This window comes from Dendropsophus ebraccatus, chromosome 2 (assembly GCF_027789765.1).
Source record: "Dendropsophus ebraccatus isolate aDenEbr1 chromosome 2, aDenEbr1.pat, whole genome shotgun sequence".
NCBI classification, from domain to species: domain Eukaryota; kingdom Metazoa; phylum Chordata; class Amphibia; order Anura; family Hylidae; genus Dendropsophus; species Dendropsophus ebraccatus.
In genome coordinates, this window is record NC_091455.1 from 135,528,261 (window position 1) to 135,551,088 (window position 22,828).

The 22,828-nt window shown below is 41.9% G+C and overlaps 1 protein-coding gene across 1 annotated transcript in view; it reads left to right on the top strand.

Moving 5' to 3' along the window:
• Nucleotides 1–22,828, top strand: part of LARS2 (leucyl-tRNA synthetase 2, mitochondrial) — a 196,504-nt gene that overhangs the window by 130,408 nt on the left and 43,268 nt on the right. Inside the window, exons 12-15 of the mRNA XM_069960317.1 lie at nucleotides 761–1,044; nucleotides 2,858–2,956; nucleotides 7,654–7,791; nucleotides 14,431–14,534. Of these exons, the coding sequence (XP_069816418.1) occupies nucleotides 761–1,044; nucleotides 2,858–2,956; nucleotides 7,654–7,791; nucleotides 14,431–14,534 (625 nt within the window). The remainder of the gene's footprint in view (nucleotides 1–760; nucleotides 1,045–2,857; nucleotides 2,957–7,653; nucleotides 7,792–14,430; nucleotides 14,535–22,828) is intronic.

A 22,828-nucleotide genomic window follows, 5' to 3' on the forward strand; every position in this document is an offset into this window, starting at 1 on the left:
GATGCAGTTATTGTCATAAAAACAACTTTTAATCCGGCAGCGCTGTGTCTAACGGCCGGGGCTTACATTTGTATATGCATTAGGCTGGCACACCCTCTCTGTCCTTCCTCCCCAACCTCCTCATTATTAGGAATGCTCCAGGCAGATTGCTCCCTTTTCCCCACCTGTTTGTATAATGAACATGGGCTGGATCGTTAATACACCTGTGCAAAGCTCAAACAGCAGTAAATGTTGAGGAGGGTGGAAAGGAAGGACAGAGAGGTGGTGCCAGCCTAATGCATATACAAATGTAAGCCCCGGCCGTTAGACACAGCGATGCAGGATTAAAAGTTATTTTTATGACAATAACTGCATCCCCTGCCGAACGGACCCCAGGACAGATCTTGGATTAAAAGCAGCTATCCGAAGGTACAAGTGGTTTGGGGGGGACAGATTGTGGGTACAGAGACGCTTTAAATCGTGACTGATTCACATGAATAACATCTGGACATTCCTGTAGGGTGGACACATGAATGGATCACAAAGGCAGGGTTCAGCTCCTTATTACCAAGCCATCTCTGAAATTTTTTCTTATCTTGCCCTGCTCTCAGTCATTTTTGTCTTGCCATGTTATCCTTTATATGTAAAGGGCTACAGTTTCTATGATTTCTGTTCCTTCTGACACCTTTGTTTTATTGTATGTGACAATGAAATAACTGTCTCTAAGCTTTATGATGTCTGACTCACAACTGCTTTAAGATATTATGTTTGTACCTTTTAGTTCACAGGAATGTCCAGACTTGATGCCTTCTATGCCATAACCAAGCAAGCTCAGGATGATGGGGTTGGAGGTCACCTGACCAGTTCCAAACTGAGGGATTGGCTAATTTCAAGGCAGCGTTACTGGGGCACTCCTATACCCATTATCCATTGTTCATCCTGTGGCACGGTCCCTGTACCTTATGATGACCTACCAGTTGGCTTGCCTACAGTGTCTGCCTTCACAGGGAAGGGGTCATCTCCCTTAGCAAAAGTGTTGGAATGGAAAAATTGCAAATGTCCTAGGTAATACATATATTATGAAAGCAGAGCATTAGACAAATACAAACCAGATAGCCTCTCTTCATAAAGGACAAATCCATGGTGTTATTATCAATATCACATTATCAACATCAGTTTCATGGCTATCATTATTTGTCATCAGTATTTAGATCAAGAGCCCTCTCTATACCTGGAAGCTCCCAGATGCTATCAGTAGCTCTGTGCTGGCTATTTAACCATATAGGTGCACATATGTACTACATTGATGGCTATGAGCAGTCATGATATTTCCTACAGAAGTCCCCTAGGGAGGCTACATAAGGGTGTACATTTTAAAAGTTTGAAATTCACTGCGCCACTGAGTACCATTAAAGTCTATGGCACTCCATTCTAACAGCAGACTTTCATTCCACTTCAAGAATGTAGTGAAATAGTTTTGTAAAACCTAAGATGCTGGGCTGCCGCTATAGCAAAAAAGTATATAGAAATATATATCCACGCTTATCCTTATATATTGAGAGCAGTAGAAAATCCCTATAGAAACCCCCCCCCCTGCTTTGGAGAGTTCCTGACACAGACAGAGATGGTAGCAGAGAGTATTGTGTCAGACTAGAAAGAATACACCACTTTCTGCAGGACATACAGCAGTTGATAAGTACTGGAAATGTACTACCACTTTAAACCCTCCCAGCATTACAGAGTGCATAGACAACTGGCCAGGGGTGCTGTTTACATGAGCTGTCTCCGAAGGGATAGGAGAGTAGGGAGATCAGAGGGAAGACAGTGTGAATAGCTCACGCACGGTTTTCTGCATGTTCAGCACAAAGCAGCAGACTCAAAACTGGGGGAAGGAGACTAAAAAGAAAATTACAAGTATGGAACAAACTGTTAGTCTCTAGAAGGAGGGGTTGATTTAATATGTATTTTACCTGACAGGAATACCCCTTTAAGAAAGCATTGCTGGTTTATTTTAAAGTGGCTCTGTACCCACAATCTTTCCCCCCCTCCCCAAACCACTTGTACTTTCGGATAGCTGCTTTTAATCCAAGGTCTGTCCTGGGGTCCGTTTGGCAGGTGATGCAGTTATTGTCCTGAAAAACAACTTTTAAACTTGCAGCCCCTTGCCCAATGGCCGGGGCTTAGATTATCTGTGCCCTAACTTTGCACCACCCCTCTGTCCCTTCTCCCCACCCTCTTCATCATTAGGAATGCCACTAGAACATTTTCTCCTGTCTGAACATTGCATAGGTTCCTTAACGATCCAGCCCATGTTCAGTATTCACACAGCTGATGAATAGGAGACAATCTGCCTGGAGCATTCCTAATGATGAGGAGGGTGCGGAGGAAGGACAGAGAGGTTGTGCCAACCTAATGCATACACAATCTAGGCCATGCCCGTTGGGCACGGGGCTGCAAGTTTAAAAGTAGTTTTTTAGGACAATAACTGCATCACCTGCCGAACGGACCCCAGGTACAAGCGGTTCGGGGGGGGGGGGGGGTCAGATTGTGGGTACAGAGTCACTTTAAGATAATGAGAGTCCCTGCTTCACAAAGTTTCAGAAGCAATAGATTCTGTTTGTGTAGGGTTCCACAGGAACTATTGTATATGTGACCTGTGACAAATGTAGCATGGTAGTGTGCTGTGACCTTTGGATATCACACCAGTGCAATATTGCTGTTGGCTACATCTTTACTTCTCCTTCTTATTGGATTTTTTTTCAGGCTTTGATTCAAGAACTGCATGATAAACTGTAGAGAAATTTGAAAGAAAACACAGTATGTGCAACCAGATTACTGTACCAAGGTAACCATGCTCATATATCCACTTGTTTTTCAGGTGTGCTGGAGCAGCTGTGAGAGAGACAGATACCATGGATACTTTTGTTGATTCGGCTTGGTATTATTTGAGATATACAGATCCTCAGAACTCTGAAAGGTATAGTAGCATGGTCCAGACTTGATCAGTAAAGCTCCTATTCCACGGGGCGATGCAGAGGAGCAAATGAGCACTATCAGCGCTCGTTTGCTCCTCGTTCCCCGCTCGCTGTCGCCACTATTCCACGTGTCGGCAGCGAGCGGGTGAGTACAGGAGGGGCCGCGGGAAGCTGCAGGGGGGCTGCCCGGGTGATCGCTAGGTCGTCCAGGCAGTCCAAAGAGGATAGCAGCAGTCTACTGCTCCCGGTCCTATTCCACGGAGCGACGGATCTGAGGAGTCGCTTTCCCTTTTCCTCTCCATCCAGTCCAGTCCTCCATGATGATTTCTTCCAGATACGTTTCATCCCCTCAGAACCTGTGAGACAAACAATTTAGGCTCCGCACATTTCTAGCAACTTCTTTCCTTTCTCCCTCCTGTAGGCTCCCAAAGTAACTGCGCTGTTTGGTGTTATGTGCAGTAAAGCGAGTAGGAATGTGGGATGCCCCCTGTATGTAGGATCCCCTGCTGTGCCCCCATGAATTAATAATGCCCCCAGAGGTGCCCCCATGAACTAATAAAGCCCCCAGAGGTTCCCCCATGAACTAATAATGCCCCCAGAGGTGCCCCCCATGAACTAATAATGCCCCCAGAGGTGCCCCCCATGAACTAATAATGTCCCCAGAGGTGCCCCCCATGAACTAATAATGCCCCCAGAGATGCCCCCATATACTAATAATGCCCCCAGAGGTGCCCCCATGAACTAATAATGCCCCCTGCTGTGCCCCCATGAGCTAATAATGCCCCCAGAGGTTCCCCCATGAGCTAATAATGCCCCCAGAGGTTCCCCCATGAGCTAATAATGCCCCCATAGGTGCCCCCATGAGCTAATAATGCCCCCAGAGGTGCCCCCATGAGCTAATAATGCCCTGAGAGGTTCCCACATATACTTATAATGCCCCCAGAGGTTTCCCCATGAACTAATAATGCCCCCAAAGGTGCCCCTAAAAAAAACCCAAACATCCTAGTCACCTAATCCACGCTGTGGCTGCAGGCAGAAGCTCTCCTCCTCCTCTTCTGGCTCCATCTTGCGAGCCGCGGGGACAGGACCTCCGGCAGGCGTAATGACGTCACATCATCACACCTGCCGGAGAGGTCATGTCCCGGCCTCCCATAGGCTGCTGGTATGAAGTGCCAGCAGCCTATGGGAGTGAATGTAGGAGCAGGATGCCGACACTTCCTGCTCCTACATTATGCTCACTTAAATGTGCATCCCGAGAAGCTGTGCGGCCGCAGCTTCTTGGGATGCTTAAAGTGACAGCGCACATTTCCCAGCGGGATCCCACGGCACCCCTTGCGGGTTCTCCCAGCACACCAGTGTGCTGCGGCACCCCGGTTGGGAAACGCTGGCCTAGAAGATGCTGCTGTATTAACCCCTTCCCTCCCAGGCCAATTTTCGTTTTTGCGTTTTCGTTTTTTTCTCCTTGTGTTTAAAAGGCCATAGCGCATGCATATTTTTTGCACCACTAATTTTACTTTGCAATGCCAGACTTAATTTTTGCATAAAATATGCTGTGAAACCAGAAAAAAATTGTATGGGCAGTGAAATTAAAAATAAAAAGGCAGCATTTCAACAATTACAACAATATGTAACTTGCATAACTTTTATATTAATAGATGGCTTTAAAAAAATTAAATACTTTCCGAAAAACTAAATGTTCCTTAAAATTGCTCTATTCCCATGCTTATAGCGCTTTTATCTTTTGGTCTATAGGGCTAAGTGAGCGCCATGATGTGTTCTTTCTATCGGTACCTTGATTGCATATATGCGACTTTTTGATTGCTTTTTATCACAGTTTTTTCTGGATTTGATGTGACAAAAAATGCGCAATTTTGCACTTTGGAATTTTTTACGCTCGCGCCGTTTACCATGCGAGATCAGGAATGTTTTATTTAATAGTTCAGGCGATTACGCACTCGGCTATACAAAACACGTTTGTTTGTTTATTTATTTATTTTTATTTATAAAATGGGGAAAGGGGAGGGGATTTTTTTCTTATTAAAAACACTTTTTTTTATTACATTAACAATAATTAGAAGCCAGTCAGCTGTTTTGCCTGCTTATTTTTAAGACTGATTCACGCAGCAAATACGTCAAGTGGGTTTGTACCCTTAGGGTGCCTTCACACCTACCGTATCGCAGCAGAAAATCCGCTGCGGATCCACAGCAGATCCGCAGCAGATTTAACTAAGTGAATGAACACAGCATTAAATACGCACTGTCAAATCCGCTGCGGATCTGCAGCAGATTTGTAAGTGCGGATTTGATTCTGTGTTCATTCATTTAGTTAAATCTGCTGCGATACGGTAGGTGTGAAGGCACCCTTAAGGTTAATACTGGTGTCACTAATGATGCGTTGTAAGTGCACATTTTCTGCTGTCTAATTAGCTAGGCAGAAAGAGAATAGACCTGCACATACACTCCTAGTCAGTGCAGTAGAACATGTCATAACATAAATGTCAGAACCATAAACACTTGTTGCCACAGGGTAGGGAAAGGCCTGATCACAAGCTCTCCAAATGCTGGGAGCCCCCTTAATCTCAATAATGGGACTGCAAAAGCCCCTGTCTGAATAGAGTGGCAGTTCGCATACTTGATCACTGACCCAATAATTATCTATAGAACTGCAGTAGTGCCAAGATAGCTGAGCACATATATGCACACACTCACATATATATGTGGTGTCCCTTGTACGACACCTGTCCCAAAAGCCCTTCACTCAAAGGTCAGGTGGTGATGAAGGTATTGGTTTTACCACCAGGTGTCAGTGTTTTGTATGTGAACCTTTATATATTACACAGCTGTATTGAACAAAGGGTTACTGCTCTTTCTATGTTGTGTGTTTTGCTGATCAATAGAGATGCTACTTTCTCTTTGCCTATCACTATTCTTCTTTCCCTTACACACACTCTTCTCCACTACTCACAGGGGCTCTTAGGGCCCTATTAAATGGGACGATTATCGTGCAAAAAATCGCTAGTTCGAATTTAAACGATAATCGTTCTGTGTAATTGCAGGCAATGATTGAAAAATCGTTCGTATGTCGTTGTTCGTTGATATAGATCTGAACCTAAAATTATTGTTAATTGTTCGCTAATCGTTCACTGTAATTCCACATTTGTTTGCTCAAGTTCCGCATTTGTTCACTAATTGTTCAGTGTAATGCTGCGTTTACATGGAACGATTATCGTTCGAATTTTCGCGATAATGATCGCATTTGAGTGATAATCGGCTCGTGTAAACACAGCAAACGATCAAGTGACGATCGAGAAATCGTTTATTTTGATCTTTCAACATCTTTCTCAAATTGTCGTTGATCGTTCGCAAAAAATTAGCAAATCGCTTCGTCTTCAACTATTTACCCTATGTGTGAGATGGGCTTAAGCGATCTTAAAAACGATCGCAATAACGATTTTTCCAAACGATATATCGTTCTGTCTAAATGCTGATCGTTAGAAAAAACACATCGTTACTTTGAAATCGTTAATCAATCTATTGGGCCAATTATCGCTTTGTGTAAACGCAGCATAATTGCACATTGTTCATTGTTTTGCTGGGATCAGAAGGAATAAACGATCTTAGTAAGGATCGTAATAACGATCTTACCTAACGACCATCTTTTTGTGTCATATGGTTAACGATTTCAGGTTAACAATAAATCGTTTGCGATCGTTTATCGTTGGTCATTAATCGTTAAAAATCGCTCAATGTAATAGGACCCTTACACACCCTTGTAGAAAGTAATCACTTGGTGGGAGTAGTGTAGCGTTAGTTCCTTTTAGATTCTCATGGGAGGAAGGCACACACAGTACAGATCCAATGAACACAAGTCTGTATCTAGATAAGTCATTTGCTACCAAAGTATTCTGTATTCCAAGAGACTGTTCAATAAAGCCATTATATTTATTCTACTGGGACTCATCATTGCACCAGCACCTGGACACATTCTGCTATACACCTTGAGTCATTTTCCCCTTTCATTGGGTGGCAGTACCGATAGTCTGGGTGGGTCATTTTCCACTCAGGACTACCATGACAGGAGCCCAAGGGACCCATCACAGCCCAGCAGGTCACCGACCATCGGGGAGCAGCACAAACCGGCCATACATAATACAGGTACCAACACCACACCTGTGTGCTGGACTAGCACTGGCGTCACAACATTACCATCACTGGCCGAGTACTGCAATAGAACACCTGATCACATATACACATCACATTCTCTTTGTCTCCAGACTCTCTTTATATCCCCGTTTATGTTTACTACTTACTAGCTGTTGGGAACTTGTCTGTATCATGTTAAAAAAAAAAGCCAGCAAGAAGCTCTAGCTGTTGTAGCAAAGGAAGGGTGAAGGGGAGGGATGAGGAAAGCCCGTGTTAGTGTCTGCAGACCATTTGGTTGCATGTACAGGATGTGTTATTCTAGTACTGTAATTAATCTGTACTTGACACTTATCCTCAGTAATACATGGTAACTCAGTTTAACACCAGTTTCAGAGGATTTTCAGCAAATACAAATAAAGCATTGATTTATTGCATGTGGTTATTGGATTGTGCATGGATATTCTTATTGTTACATAAAGCCTTCTACTGAATAATGGAGTCATTCTAAAATGTTTCTAAATCTTTTCCACATTATTGTTTTTTTTTACTTTTCCAGGCCATTTGACAAATCCTTAGCTGACTTCTGGATGCCTGTAGATCTGTACATTGGAGGAAAGGAGCATGCAGTGATGCACTTGTACTATGCACGATTTTTCAGCCATTTCTGCCGGTCCCAGGGCATGGTGAAACACAGGTTAAATATAATCTCTGTCCTATTCTTTCAGCTGACTTTCATCAAGCACAACAGTGATTGCATATCAATTTTTCTCTTGATTCAAGTAGTGTAGCTGGAATATATAGAGCAGCGGATACTCCTCAGACTGTTGCACTTAGTATATCTTGTATGCAGCTCATTTACATATTCTTCCAGCTGTTTTGCATTAGCTCAAATTCCCAGTGATTGAAATCAGCATTTGTATTTTTTACCATGATAAATGAAGTCAACAAAATGAATGACCTATAATAACCAAACTCTCTTAAAATCCCTCCAGCTTTCTCTGTAATATGAAGGGGATGTACAGGACATTTAGATTTCTTTTGTGTCAAGAGGCTTTCAGTATCCTATATGATTATAAATTATTATCCAGCATAAAGCATCCGTTGTTAACACTCATGAGACTGGTGTGCAGTGTTTATTCTTGGCCCTTGCCCACTTTTTTTTGGTATCAATTCTTTATTTAATTTTTCTAAGAGAAATTTAGCAAGTTGTCTCCGGATGCAAGCAATGGAGATCAGGTTTTATAGCGTTTTGAAGGTGAATGGTTTACTATACTAGTCAGTTCTTCAAGCCTGTATAGCTGGTTAACCTTATTAATCCATTGTCCATTCATTGGGGGTGTCCAACTTGGCCTTATCCACTTCTGAGCTGACAGCGGCACTACTTATGTATAGGTTTGCAGCTTGTAAATAGAAACAAGCATTTACATTCACGAACAGCAAAATATCTTAAAAATGGTAAGAGACTGCAACATCATCTAGTCAGTATTCACAAGAATTAGGTAGGAAATACATCTATATTAATTATGCTTATCATCATCCCATTTACCTAAGTGGAAAGAGTATGATGCAGATTCTCTACTTAAAAGGGATTTGTTATCAGATTTTTGTTATTGCTGCTCACAGAATGCTGCTGATGACTGGTGGGTGGTCCAAAGTGGCCGCTCATAAACATTGCAGACTACTAAGTATGCTCGCTTAGTAGTCTGACGTGTTAAACAGCTATCTGATATGTGGCACCTACAGGAAAAGTAATACAAACTCATACTCAAGGACCCTGTCACCAGGCTTATGCTGCGGTCAGATAGGGCAGGATAAATCTGGTGATCGTCTCTTTAAACCCCTTCTAACGGGTTGGGTTGGGAGCCTGTATAATACTTTAGTGGTGTATCCTTAAATCATACATATTTTTAAAGCCTAAAATGGTTATCTGGGCAGCATTTTTTATCGGGAAGTGGTAAATACACTACTGTCTTTGTTTCCCTGCTCCTGACAGTATCACAGAACTCCTGCTCCAGTTGCACATAGTCTTGGAAAATAACATCTTAGGGCCCTATTCCACCGGACGATTATCGTTAGCATAATCGTTAACGATTAACGATCTCAAACGACCGCTATTGCGAAAGACCTGAAAACGTTCACTCATTTCCATGGAACGATAATCGTTACTTATGATCGTAATTGCGATCGTTTCTTCTTCCGTATTTCTTCGCTATTGCGTTCGTATCTATTGCGAACGACCGAACGATGTCTTATTCAATGCGAACGATTTGCGAACGTTTTGCGAACGAGCAACGATAAAAATAGGTCCAGGTCTTATAAAGCGATCAACGATTTCTCGTTCGGTCGTTAATCGTTAACTGCATTTCAACCGAACGATTATCGTTTAGATTCGAACGATTTAACGATAATCTGAACGATAATCGTCCGGTGGAATAGGGCCCATAGACCCACTCAGCCAGTCATTGTCTGCAGTGGTGTCCCGCCTAAACCACAAACCCAGAAGCACCGTGTTGCAGAGGCTGGAGCTCCATGGTACTCTAAACGGCAGGAGAGCCAAAACAAAAAAAAATTGTGTTTTTTCTTTCAGTTGTTTTAATTTATTAATTTGCCACATGCCTGAGGATGATTTAAAAAAAAATTTGGACTTTTTGTAGAACATTCTACCAGGCAGACTCATCTGTTCTTTTGTTAAAAAACTATTTAAGTTTTTAGTAAAACTTTCAATTTTCAGGGCAATGCACTTTTTTGTGTTAGGGAATTTACATAAAACTGCTTAGTGACACCATTTTACTGGTGAAACTGCTGTTCATCCTAAATATTTTCCCTGTGGTGTTTTCAAAAGCTCCAAGAAATGCCTGGAGGCTGAAGTTTTCATGTCAGTATTATTAATTCTATGAAGCTGTGTGCTAATGGTATTTCTTTTCTCCCAGCTGATATATTTTATGCGCATCTTTAATGTTTGTTTAATCTGTAACATATTATAAACAAGGGACAGAAAAAGAAATGAAGCCAAGATAAAACTAAGTGGCCTTTATTCAAAGTTATTCTGCACTCTCAGGCCTTCTTTTACATTAAAATCATTGCCCAAAGTACCATCTTAAGTGGCCTTTGAGGGCCAGGTTACTTAAAGGGGTTATCCCATGAAAAATACTGTGTGTATTTTAATAAGATGAGGAAAGATAAATATTTCATCCATAGGAATTGATTATAGATTCTGTTTCTGTATGATACCGTACGTTGATGACAGTGTTAGCACCCCCTGCTGTTCCCTGTCCTGCTGATTTCAAGTGGATTCACAAGTTCCATTGCTGGCCCTATAAGAAGGATAAAACAGTGGGGACAGTGGAGAAGAAAATTATGGAAAGTTAGGTCTCATAGCAAAACATGAGATCTCTGCAGCTGTATGTGAGGCACAGCTTTGTATATAGAGCTGTTATAAGGGCCGTATTACACTGGTCAACATTTGCTGAGTGTGGATCTGCTAAATCTGTACCTGCTTGCTGAACCTATTACACAGCTTTATCGTGCAGCATCGTTAGCAATGTCTGTGCAGCCCTTACTGTTCCTTCAGATGCTTCAGCAAAGGCTGCAGTGAGATAGGAACAGGCAGGAGAACACCAGGGAGTGTGGAGCATAATGGGGAGGTTTATCAAACATGGTGTAAAGTAAAACTGTCTCAGTTGCCCCTAGCAACCAATCAGATTCCACTTTTAATTCCTCACAGACTCTTTGGGAAATGAGAGGTGGAATATGATTTGTTGCTAGGGGCAACTGAGCCAGTTTTACTTTACACCATGTTTGATAAATCTCCACCAATAACTTTATTATTTTCTATATACTTTAATCAGCTGCCACTTCCTATAACACGCACTGATGCGTTGTTGGCGGCTAATGATTTTTAAACTAACTGTAAGACAATGATCAGCTGATGATGGGCACCTTGGCTGGTCATTGTCTTTATTACACGGGGTGATAGGACTCTAACTAGGAAGCTACTAAGGGCCAGACTGCAATGCATTTCTGGGAAATCCAGCAGCTTTCTGGTCATATGATCACACTGGGGCTTGGCAACAGAAAGTAAAGAGACCAGAGAGGTAAAATAGGCTTAAAGGAGAAGTCCATCAACATTTTCTAATAAAGTATTGTATTGCCCCCCAAAAGTTATACAAATCACCAATATACACTTATTATGGGAAATGCTTATAAAGTGCTTTTTTCCCTGCACTTACTACTGCATCAAGGCTTCACTTCCTGCATAAAATGGTGATGTCACGACCCGACTCCCAGAGCTGTGCGGGCTGTGGCTGCTGGAGAGGATGATGGCAGGGGGATGCTGTGTCCCTCCAGTGCCCTGTGTCTCTCAGTGTCCCCCTGCCATCATCCTCTCCAGTAGCCACAGCCCGCACAGCCGGGTGGTGATGTCACCATTTTATCCAGGAAGTGAAGGCTTGATGCAGTAGTAAGTGCAGGGAAAAATCAATTCATGTGCATTTCCCGTAATAAGTGTACATTAGTGATTTGTATAACTTTTGGGGGGCAATACAATACTTTAATAAAAATTTTACCGGACTTCTCCTTTAAAGGCAATGTGTCATCAAACAAGTGACCTGTTGTTTACATCAGATTTTTATGTTAAACGTATTATTAAAGGGATAGTGCAGTGTAAAGCATTTATTCACTAAATAACACACATTACAAAGTTATACAACTTTGTAATATTTGTTATTTAAGTTAATGACCCCCTTACCCATGTTTCCCCACACCCACGCTAGACCTGGAAGTGTGGTGCATTATACTTACGGAATCGCTGTCGACCCCGGCCGCCATCTTGGGACAATGATGTAATCTTCAGGAGGCCGGCTGGACCGCTCCAGCCCTCCCTCATGCCGGCCCCCCTCCAGCGCGTCATCAGCTGCAATTGGCTGAGCACTGTTTTACTGTGTGAACATACCATTAAAACGAAGCTGAGACTTCATGTTCTGTACAGATCATTTTTCAGCAATAAACTTCTTATTAGATATGAGCAAATCAGGCTTCATTAAGGTTTGAGCAAAGCCGACTGATGAGTTTTTAAATCCCGCAGTTTGCCCGCTTCGGCTTGAAAACAAACCTATGCCTTAGGCTGTATCCATGTTTTCTAGGCAGGATTCAAAAGCCGATTGTTCGGGTTTGTACAAACATTATCGAAGTCTAATTCGTTCATGTCTGCTTCTTATCACTACATACAGGAGTACATTAAGAGGTGACATTAGTCTACATAACAGAAGTACACACAAAAGCTACTGCTCACAACCTTGCCCCCTCCGCCCTTAAACACAATGAACATGTTCATATCTTATTCTTTGTATATGTCCATGAGACTTGCCATAAAGCATGTCACTAAATGCAGCTATGGCAATACCCCCATAATAATGTAAAAGATGCTTTCAAACATACCGCATTGCAGCGAATTTCCTGTTGCAAGTTCCACAGCAAAATCCGCTGTGATACTCGGGACTGTCATTTTCTATGGCTTTACATTCGCGCAGTGGATTTTTCATTCCGCTACAAGAATGTAGCCCCTTCCCACTTAACCCTCAGTTTCCTACATTACCAGTCTGTGCTCCCGCTTGTTTCTCAATTTAATGTATTAGTCCAGCAGCGGTGGGTTAAGTGGGAAGGGGCTACATTATTACAGCAGAATGTAAAATCCACTGCAAGAATGTAAAGCCATAGAAAATGACAGTACCGAGTATCGCAGCAGAACTCCAGCATGAAATCTGCAAGTTATAGAAAATTACAATAAAATACAGAAACATTATAAAAAAAAAAGAACATGTTCCAGTATCTGTCTCTAATCATAAAAACAAATCTAGGTGAAAGGTTGTTTTCCCGTAGAAAGTGTTAGAATAGTGGTGTGTATTATTTCAGGGTTTTATTTTTTTACATTTTGTGGCCGGGCCCATTAAGCCTGAAGTCCACCCCATGTAGAGTTGATTTTGACCAAGTCTGGTTCACAAACTGTAATTGGGTCAGTATTTTTTTCAAAACTAGGAGTGGCATCAACACAGAGAAAAACTATAACAAAAAGATTGGCACATTTGCTGTGTTTTAAACCTACTCCTGGTTATAAAATGTACAATGCTTGAGCATCACAAAACTAGCAATAGTTTATGTTGGGACCTGCGTGTCCCTGATTATATTACAATTGCTCACTGTTGTTTTATCATTTACAAGTACTTTCAATAAAAATTTTGATTGAAAAAAATAAATAAATAAATAAAAAACCTTCTCCTGGTTCTTACCAAAGCTTCTAAATACTAGCCAAAATACTGTCTTTGAATGCAGCCTAAGGGTTTGGCTTTGTGGTTCTAAAAATTACATGCTCCCCCATTTCACAAGTGACTGAAACGAGTGCCTTCCAGCAAGTAGTCAGTTCATTTCTAGATGAATAAACAATGGACCAATACAGAAAGTATATTGGACAATTTTATCTTTCTAAAATTAATATTATTTTCTAAAACCGGAATACCCCTTTAAATGAATATCTTTGCAAGAAACTTGGGGCTCTGTACAAGACACACCTAGGTCTATCCTCATTTATGATATGCTAAGAATTTCGTTCACATGTAGGTATTATCAATAGCTTAACATTCATATTAGAAATGTAAAGAGGGCCTACCTCCTCCTGGGAGGCCTCTTTATTCAGTAGAGTACTGAAATATAAATGTGTCAAACTGTCCAAAGCAGGAGAGGTTTTGTATGGGGATTTGCTCTTGACAGTTCCTGTCACGGACAGAAGTGACAACAGAGAGCAGCACGTCATACTAGAAATTAAAGGGGTTTTCCGGCACTTAAAAAGATTTTTATATATTGCTTCCCTTATATAAAACGTAACAAACATTTTATTCTTACCTCACCTTGCTTCCCTGGTGTCCTCCTGCGTTGGCATCCCATGCTGACCTCGGCAGTCTCCACTTCTAAAAGAAAGCCCGCTTAGCTTATCATTGACTGAGACAGGACAGTGCCACGGCCAGTTATTGGCGGGTTGTCTAGTTGAAATGAGTCTCAGAAGTTGTTATGGCTGTGGTCAGCATGGGACGCTTGCTGGCGGACACCAGGGGAGTGCGGTGAGGTAAGAATTGTTTAAGTTTTATATAAGGTCAACAACATATAAAAAGTGCTGGATAACCCCTTTAAATTCCACTTCCTGCAAGACACAAGACATACAGCAGCTGATAAGTACTGAAAGGCTTGAAGTTCATGCTAAACGTCACGATAATGATTTATATTACTATGATATGTACATATGTTATGCTATCTCTCATTGCTCCTCATTCTTTCTTTATTTTAGGGAACCTTTCATTAAGCTTTTAGTACAAGGCCTCATCAAAGGACAAACATTTAAACTTGCCTCTACTGGAAGATACTTACAGAGAGATGAAGTGGACATAAGTGGTAGGTGGTGTCTGTTCTTATTGTGTTGTATTCTAAACATGTATACATAAATCATAGAAGTTTCTCTATTTTCAGTGGAATAAATTGACACAAATACTATTTATGAGAAGCTTTCACACAATGGACATTTAAACTACATAGCCATACATCACATCAATGACAGACAGAATTCATTAGGGAAAAAAACATTCTAAGCAGATTGCTAAATTAAAAGCAGTTACACAGAAACACAGCATCCAGATGTGGTTGCCAAATCGCACGGAATAATGACATTGTAGGACATGACAATCGTGTTAAAGCAGTATTCTGGATGAAAAAAAAACTACTTTTTAAATCAACTAGTGCCAGAAAGATATACAGATTTGTAAAAAATCTCAAGCCTTCCAGTACTTATCAGCTGCTTTATGCCCCAGAGGAAGCCATGTAGTTCTTTCTGATCTGAAACAGTGCTCTAGGTAGAGGTAGCAGCAGGGATTTCAGTGTCAGATTGGCTACATGACTTTCTTTGGGACAGAAAGCAGCTAAAGTACTGGAAAGCTAGAATTTTAAATTGAAGAAGTTTACAGCTCTCTCGAACTTTCTGGCTCCAGTTGAATTGAGACTTAAAAATGTTTCAGAGATTATATTGGAGATTACATGTACAGACAAAGGGTGACACTTATTAAGTCCGGTGTTTTTTACGCCGGGCTTACAAATGTCCCCGGAGCTCAGAAGATTTATGTAGAGGCGCTTTGCCTGTACATTAATCCCGAGTGCAAGGAGCCCGTCCGTGCGAATAAAGTGAAACCTACGCCAGCTCAAAGTTGGCGTAGGTTTCACTATAATTTTTCCCTCTGAAAAATGCTAAATGTGGCTCACGCACTGGCCGCGCCCCTTCAGCGTGCTGCCGCACCCCCAAAATGCCTCCTCTCCGACCCACTAGCACAGGAGGTGCAGATTGACCCGATGCAAATAAAATATTCGCAAATAGACCATTTGCAAATATTTTTACGCCGATCGAGCCCATCTGCGCCTTACAAAGGCATTTTAGCCTTTTAATAAATTTCCCCCAAAGTGTCAAATGCAGTCTGAATCGTTTCATGCTGATAATGTTTTTATTTGTATAGCGCACACGGATTCCGCAGCACTTTACATAGGTTTTTGCCAATTATTGCTCTCGTCCACAATAGGGCTCACAATCACCTATCTGTATCTTTTGGGTGCCGGAGAAAAGCCACGCAAACACAGAGAGAACATACAAACTCTTTGAAGATGTTGCCATTTTATAAGCTGTTCAAGCTCAAATCAGTGTATGTGTAGAAGGCACTAGATAATCAGATTTTTTTCTGAACAAGCAGGTGTAAAGCATCAAGGTTGACAAAATCTATTTGGTACATAAGTCCTGTGCATTGTTTATGTTTAACCCCCTTAGCAACAGAACAAATTTTAATGATCTTTATATCAATACTGTTGATGAAGTTGCCCTAAGTTATGTTACCTTGGTTCCTGGTTGTATGCGTCAGATCTAAATACAAGCACTTAGAGTACCACTTGACACAGAGCACAAAGGGTGCTGTTTTAGAGAATGATTCCTCTTTACTCTCCCTCGTGATGGCCTTATGCCAAATAAGTCTGGGAATAATATGTGTCCCATATGATAAAGTCAGCATGGACCAGCCGACAGAAAATTCCTCCCGAGGGTAAGTGCAGTTGTTATGCCCAATTGACCAGTGTCAAACGTTAGTACCATGACAATGGGACATAGCTATTAAAAAATTATATTCAAAAGTTTTGGAGAGGTGATACCTCCTTGTATTGTATATAGGAGGTATACACTAGTGTATATACTAGTGAGCCGAAACAGATTGCATTTTCACCTTTCACAAAGCATGATGTCAATGTACCCCATAGCACTGCCAGGGGGTACAGTGAGAGGTAGCCATCGCGAATTGCTTGCTTGCACTGGCTATTTAACCATTTAAATGCTGTTAAAAAGGCTTTGGTCATAAACTGTGGTGATCAGCCTCCCTCGATGGGGACTTCTAATTACTGTGTGCAAAAATTAACAAACTTTTTTTCATTAATAAAAAGAATCCCCTATCCTAATAAAAATTAAAATCACTCCGTTTTATAGCTAAAAATAAATAAATAAACATATTTGGTATTGCCGCATGCATAATTGCCTGAAGTATTAAATTATCACATTCCTGATCTTGCATGGTAAATGGCGTAATCACAAAAACCCACCAGAGTGCAAAATTGTTGATTTTTTTTGCCACATCAAATCCAGAAAAATTGTAATAAAGAAAGCCAGCTACAGATCATGGCGCAAAACATTACACCTCACTTAGCCCTATAGACCAATAAATAAAAGCGTTATAAGGATGGTAGTGGAGCAATTTTAGGAAAGGAACATTTATTTAGTTTTTTGAAGAGGTTTTGATTTTTTAAGAGCCATCAAATAAAATAAAAGTTGTACAAGTTGCCTATTGTTGTAATTGTACGCACTTTAGGAACATAAGTAACATGTCAGTTTTACCATAGGATGAATGGTGTAAACACAAAATCCCCCCAAATATATATATATATATATATATATATATATTAAAAAAAAAAAAAAAAGTTTTATTTTACATTTCACTGCGCAAATAATTTTTTCCCGATTTCGCAGCATATTTTATGGAAAAATTAAGTTGCCATTGCAAAGTAAAATTAGTGGCACAAAAAATATGGGGCCGTAGGTGAAAAAAAGGAAGTGCTATGACCTTTTAAACACAAGGAGGAAAAAACTAATTAGCCCGGTCATGAAGGGGTTAAAAGACACGACCGGTAAGGTTTTACTCTAATCTAACTAATCACCATCCTGGGCACGTGGGGGTAGTGAGTAATCCCTGTGGGGATAAGTGCTATACATCTGTACTTTGAATGCTTATTGTGATGGCTATTTTGATGGCGACCTAGTGGACATATGTTTATCAATTTTGTTTACACTAGTCGATTGAATAATAATTTATGTCTGAAATTATACAGTGCTAGATACCCACCAGGTATAGCTATCAACTGAGTGAATTAGGTACTGCAGATAACTCATGCTATATCAGTATTTGCACTGTGTCAGCACTTGTAATCAGCCGTTTGTCAGCTTGTATATACGTTAGTATCATCAGACATCATTGGTGCATGATACTTATGGTCTAATATTTTTGCCGCACAAGCATCCTTGACGTGCATTTTGTGCATGTGGGTGTGGGACCTGTCGCTCCAGGCGTTTATCGGAGGCCGGGTCGGGCTGTGTACCCTATATGCATGCACCGTATGCACATCAGTACAATCCCCACTCAAGTATCACACATCTTTTTATCTTTATCTAATACAACCATTCTACTTACAACTTTAATATTAAACATTGTGTTATGTGAAAGTCTCCTGATGATCCCAGGCACAGATCTGGGTGAAACGCGCAGAGACTAATACAGAGACATAAATGTGTAATTATCATTGCCTTAGCCTGGTTCTATGTACAGTTATCTGGGTAGACTAACCCGCTGTGAACCAGTCTACTGAAAGGCTAAAACCTTGGATTTGTTGTGTAGTGCCTACTCTTTTGTGTGTAGAACACAATGTTTTATTCATGATTTTAATGTATATCCAATAAAAGTTATATTTTATACGTAATTCTGGGATACACTTTATATTTGTCACGTATTTAGACCCCCTTTTTTTGCACACCAATATTGGGTGGTGCAACTGTGATTTAATCTAACGGATGGTACTAGTGGCTTGGTGGGGTAGATTGGTGGATACAGAGTGGCTTTAATGGCTGTGGTTTTAGTTATTTTGACGGCACACCAAATTTACACTGTTATACAAGCTGTCCTCTGACTATTTCACATTGTATCAAACTCATATCTTCACTGATGTCCCATGAAAAGATATAAGAAAATATTTACAAAAATGTGAGATACTGTGCAAAACCTAATGCAAAGCCTAAAAATCATCTGCAGCAGGAGCATGAAAGCCATAATGAAAGTGTAGTAAGCAATCCAAACTGAGTACAAAGCCCTGGGCTGACATCTCTTAGGGCAGTATTACATGGGCCGATAAAGGCCCAATAATAAATATAAACGATCTCCGATCTGCTAGATCGGCGCTCGTTTACTGGGCCTATTACACGGCCCGATTATCGTTTAACAAGGGCTGCAGGGAAATCGTTACCGATGTCCTTGCAGCTCTTGCTTTTACTTTATATATTACCTGTCCAGGCTGCAGGGCTCCTCTTTAGGTCTTCTTCTCCCCGGGTCCCGCGTGCTCCAACTTCAGAGCGGCCTGTCTGAGCTGACAGGCCGCTCAGCCAAACACTGGCCGTGGCGGTCCCGGCCAGTGATTGGCTGGGTGGCCTGTCAGCTCAGACAGGCCGCTCTGAAACTGGAGTGCGGCACCCGGGGAGTAGAAGACCGCAAGAGGAGCCTTGCAGCCTGAATAGGTAATGTAAATTGTCAGTCGCCGACCGCGCACCGCTATTACACATAGCGATGCACGGTTGGTGCCCGACAATTATAGGTTCAAACCTATATCAACGATCAGCTGATGATCGTTGTCATCGGCTGATCGTTGTATTTATTACTCGGAGCAATAATCGTCTAAATCGTAATTTGGCTTATTATCGTTCCGTGTAATAGTACCCTTACAGAGCTGTGTCTCTCTCTTATCTGTGTCCCCAGACACTACACCTTATATCCGCCTCCCCCCCCTTTCCATAGAGTTGCTTTGCTTGTAACTTCGTCCCTGAGCTAGCTACAGGAGGGGACTGATCTGATTTTTGAGAGTGAAGCTAAAATTATTATGTTAATTTGTTTTCCCTAAGACCCATTGGCATCACAACATATGGGGGGTAAATTCGCCCCTGCGAGCCCCTGGGACGAAGGAATATTTAATGAAAAAATAACAATTAAATTTTAATCCCCTCCTCCATGAGGTATAAATAGGCTCCACCCCCCCCCTAGACCTCAGTCTAATTATAAAGAAACATAAAACACAGGGAGGGAGTCTTGTGATGCCAATGGGTCTTAGGGAAAACAAATTAACATAATAATTTTAGCTTCCCTTACGTCCCATTGGCATCACAACATATGGGGAATTAGCAAGCATTATCCCCAATGGGCGGGTTATTTATTACGTCCGCATTAAGAACAGATCTTGCAAAGGTTGTTCTTGACAAGAAAGAAGTATCCAGCCTGAAATATCTCACAAAGGTAGTCAAAGACGACCAGGTAGCTGCCTGGCATATGTCCTCAAGTGGCACAGCGGCACGCTCTGCCCAAGTGGAGGCCACAGCTCTAGTAGAGTGAGCCCTGGTAAATTCTGGTGGATCCAGATCAGCAGAAGAGTAACATAAGGCAATGGAGTCACAGATCCATCTGGATATTAAAGGTTTTGAAGCCTTTCTCCCCTTGTTCTTTCCTGCGAAAGGGATAAAGAAATTCTCGTCTTTACGAAAATCACCTACTCTATGTAGATAGATCTTGATAGCTCTGGATACGTCCAATAAAGAAAGATCCAAGTCTTCTTTAGATGATCCAGTAGGAGAAAATACAGGCAATACTATTGGCTGGTTGATGTTGGCAAATGAAGCCACCATAGGCAGGAATCCTGGAAGGAACCTAAGGATAACTTTGTCTTGGGAAAAAGTCACGTATGGAGGTGCGGAGCCAAGGGCTTTAAGTTCCCCAACTCTCTTAGCAGAGGTAATGGCTAGTAAAAGAGAAACTTTCAATGTTAACTTGAAGTCTACTTCCTCCCAAGGCTTAAAGGGAGGAAGACACAGGCGTCTCAACACAAAGGATAAGTCCCATGGGTCTACCTGCTTTACCAGGTTAGGCCTAGTCTAGCCTTAACAAAATTCTTTACCTCCAAGATCTGAAAGAAACGTGAGTTTAGGTGTGCAGAGAGGGCTGCTATCTGCACCTTGATGGAACTAGGTTTTAATCCTTTATAGAAGCCTTCCTGTAAAAACTCCAATGACTGTGGAGTAGAAGGTTTAAGTCCATCAATACTCCTGCTTACACACCAATCTTGAAAATCTTCCAAATCCGTGCATAAGATTTATTTGTAGTGCAACTACGAGCGTGAGAAAGGGTATACTATACCTTCTCAGAAAAACTAGAGTCCAATACGGTCCTCTCAGTCTCCGAGCTGTCAAGCTGAGGCTGGAAAGATTCCTGCACAGATGTTGACCCTGGAATATTAGATCCGGATGCAGAGGTAATCTCCAAAATTCCCCTCTGCTCATATTCATGGGCAGGGTGAACCATGACCCCTTCGGCCAGAAGGAAGTTATTATTATCACTGACAACTGATCTTCATCAAACTCTGGGAATCATGGCTATGGGAGGAAAGATATACGCCAGCTGGTATGTCCATGGTATTGTCATTGAGTCCACTACCGTGGGATTGTCTGCCCTGTAAAGGGAACAGAAATTCCTCAGTTTGGCATTGCTTGCTGATGCCATGAGGTCTCTCTGAGGAAGCCCCCACCTCTGGGTTAACTGAATGAACTCTCTCCTTGAGAGAGACCATTCCCCCGGTAATGTCAGGCCTCGACTCAGTCAATCCGCCAATATATTGTCGACACCCCTGATATGAATCGCAGAGAGTCTGGTTATTCTGGTTTCTGCCCAACAGAAAAATCTTCTCTACTTCCCTGAGGAGAGAAGGGGATCTGGTACCTCCCTGTTTAGGTACGCCACACAGGTCATGTCGTTCATCCGGATTCTGTAAAATAGGAGGAGAAAAATGAAGAAGAGCTAGGTAAATCGCTCTAAGCTCCCTCACGTTGGAGGGCAGAGCGGATTCCTGTTGACTCCAAGATCCTGCAGTCGTGATGACTGTCAGATGAGCTCCCCAACCTGTTCCTGAAGCATCCGTCGTGATGGTTATCCAGTGTGGTTCTGAAAATAAACTCCATGTTTGACTTGTCTCCACCACATTAGAGAATGTCTTGTTTGAGTCGATAGAACATGCATCGCATCCAAGTCCTTCAGTCCTCGGTTCCATACTGTTAGTGCTTCTCTCTGAAGAAATCTCATGTGCCATAACGCCCATGGCACCGCGTCCGCAGCTGAGGCAAGGAGCCCTAAAAAGCGCATTTATGTTCTTATGGATACCTGACGAGGAGGAATTAGGAATTAAGTCTGATTTCTCTATGTTGATAAGCCAACCTAATTGTTGAAGTATGTCCTGGACATAGTTCAACTGAACTCTCAGAAGATCCTGAGTCTGAGTCATAATCAACCAATCATCCAGGTAAGGGATAACTTTATCCCCTGTAAACGGAAGCGAACCATCATGGTGACACTACCTTTGTGAAAACAAAGGGTGCGGAGGTATTCCGGGTGGAAGGACTTTGAATTGTAAGTGTCTTACCTTCCCCTGGATTTGGATGGCGAAGGCTCTCCTGTGAGCCTTCAGAATCGGTACATGAAGATATGCATCCGGTAGATCTATGGTGAGGATATCCTGGAGGATAGATTTTACCGATCTTATGTTCTCCATGTGGAAAGTCTTCTTTACGATGCATCTGTTGAGATATCGCAAATCTATAATAAGCCTCCAATTTCCGGATGGCTTCAGCACTAGTAACACTGGGGAGTAAACTCCCTGACCGATCTCTGATAGAGGAACATCCTCTAGAGCCTCAATGGAAAGGAGGCGAAGAATTTCTGTCTCTAGGACTAAGTGTCTTTCTGGCTTAAGATTTCTTGACAGAAGAAATCTTGGAGGAGGAAGAGATGATAAATGAAGGACATAACCATTTTGAATAATATTTAACACCCAGTGATCTTTTCTTAATTCTTCCCAGGCAGGGAGAAACAAACTCAGACGTGTTCCCACTGGACAGCTTCTGCGTCAGAAGTCTGGTTTCTTGTTGGTGTCCTTATTCTGCTGCTTCCCGGAACCTCTTCTGGAATAGTTTCTTCCTCGACCTCTGTACTGGTATCTCCCTTTGCCTCGCTGAGGAGATTTTGCTCTGCGAAAGGAATCACCGCTCTTATAGGACAATGGTAGGGACTTCCCCTCCTTGTCAGACAATTCCTCCATTAATTTATCCAGCTCAGAGCCAAACAGCCTACCTGGCTGGAACTCCATATTACAGAGCTGAATTTTGGAGTTAGCATCTCCAACCCAGGGTTTTAACCATAGCGCCCTTCGGCAGCGGTTGAGAGCGTACTAGTTTTTTTACGCTAACCTGGTTCCCTGAGATGCAGCATCGCAGAGGAAGTCAATGGCCATAATGACCTTTTTTAAGGAGCGAAGGA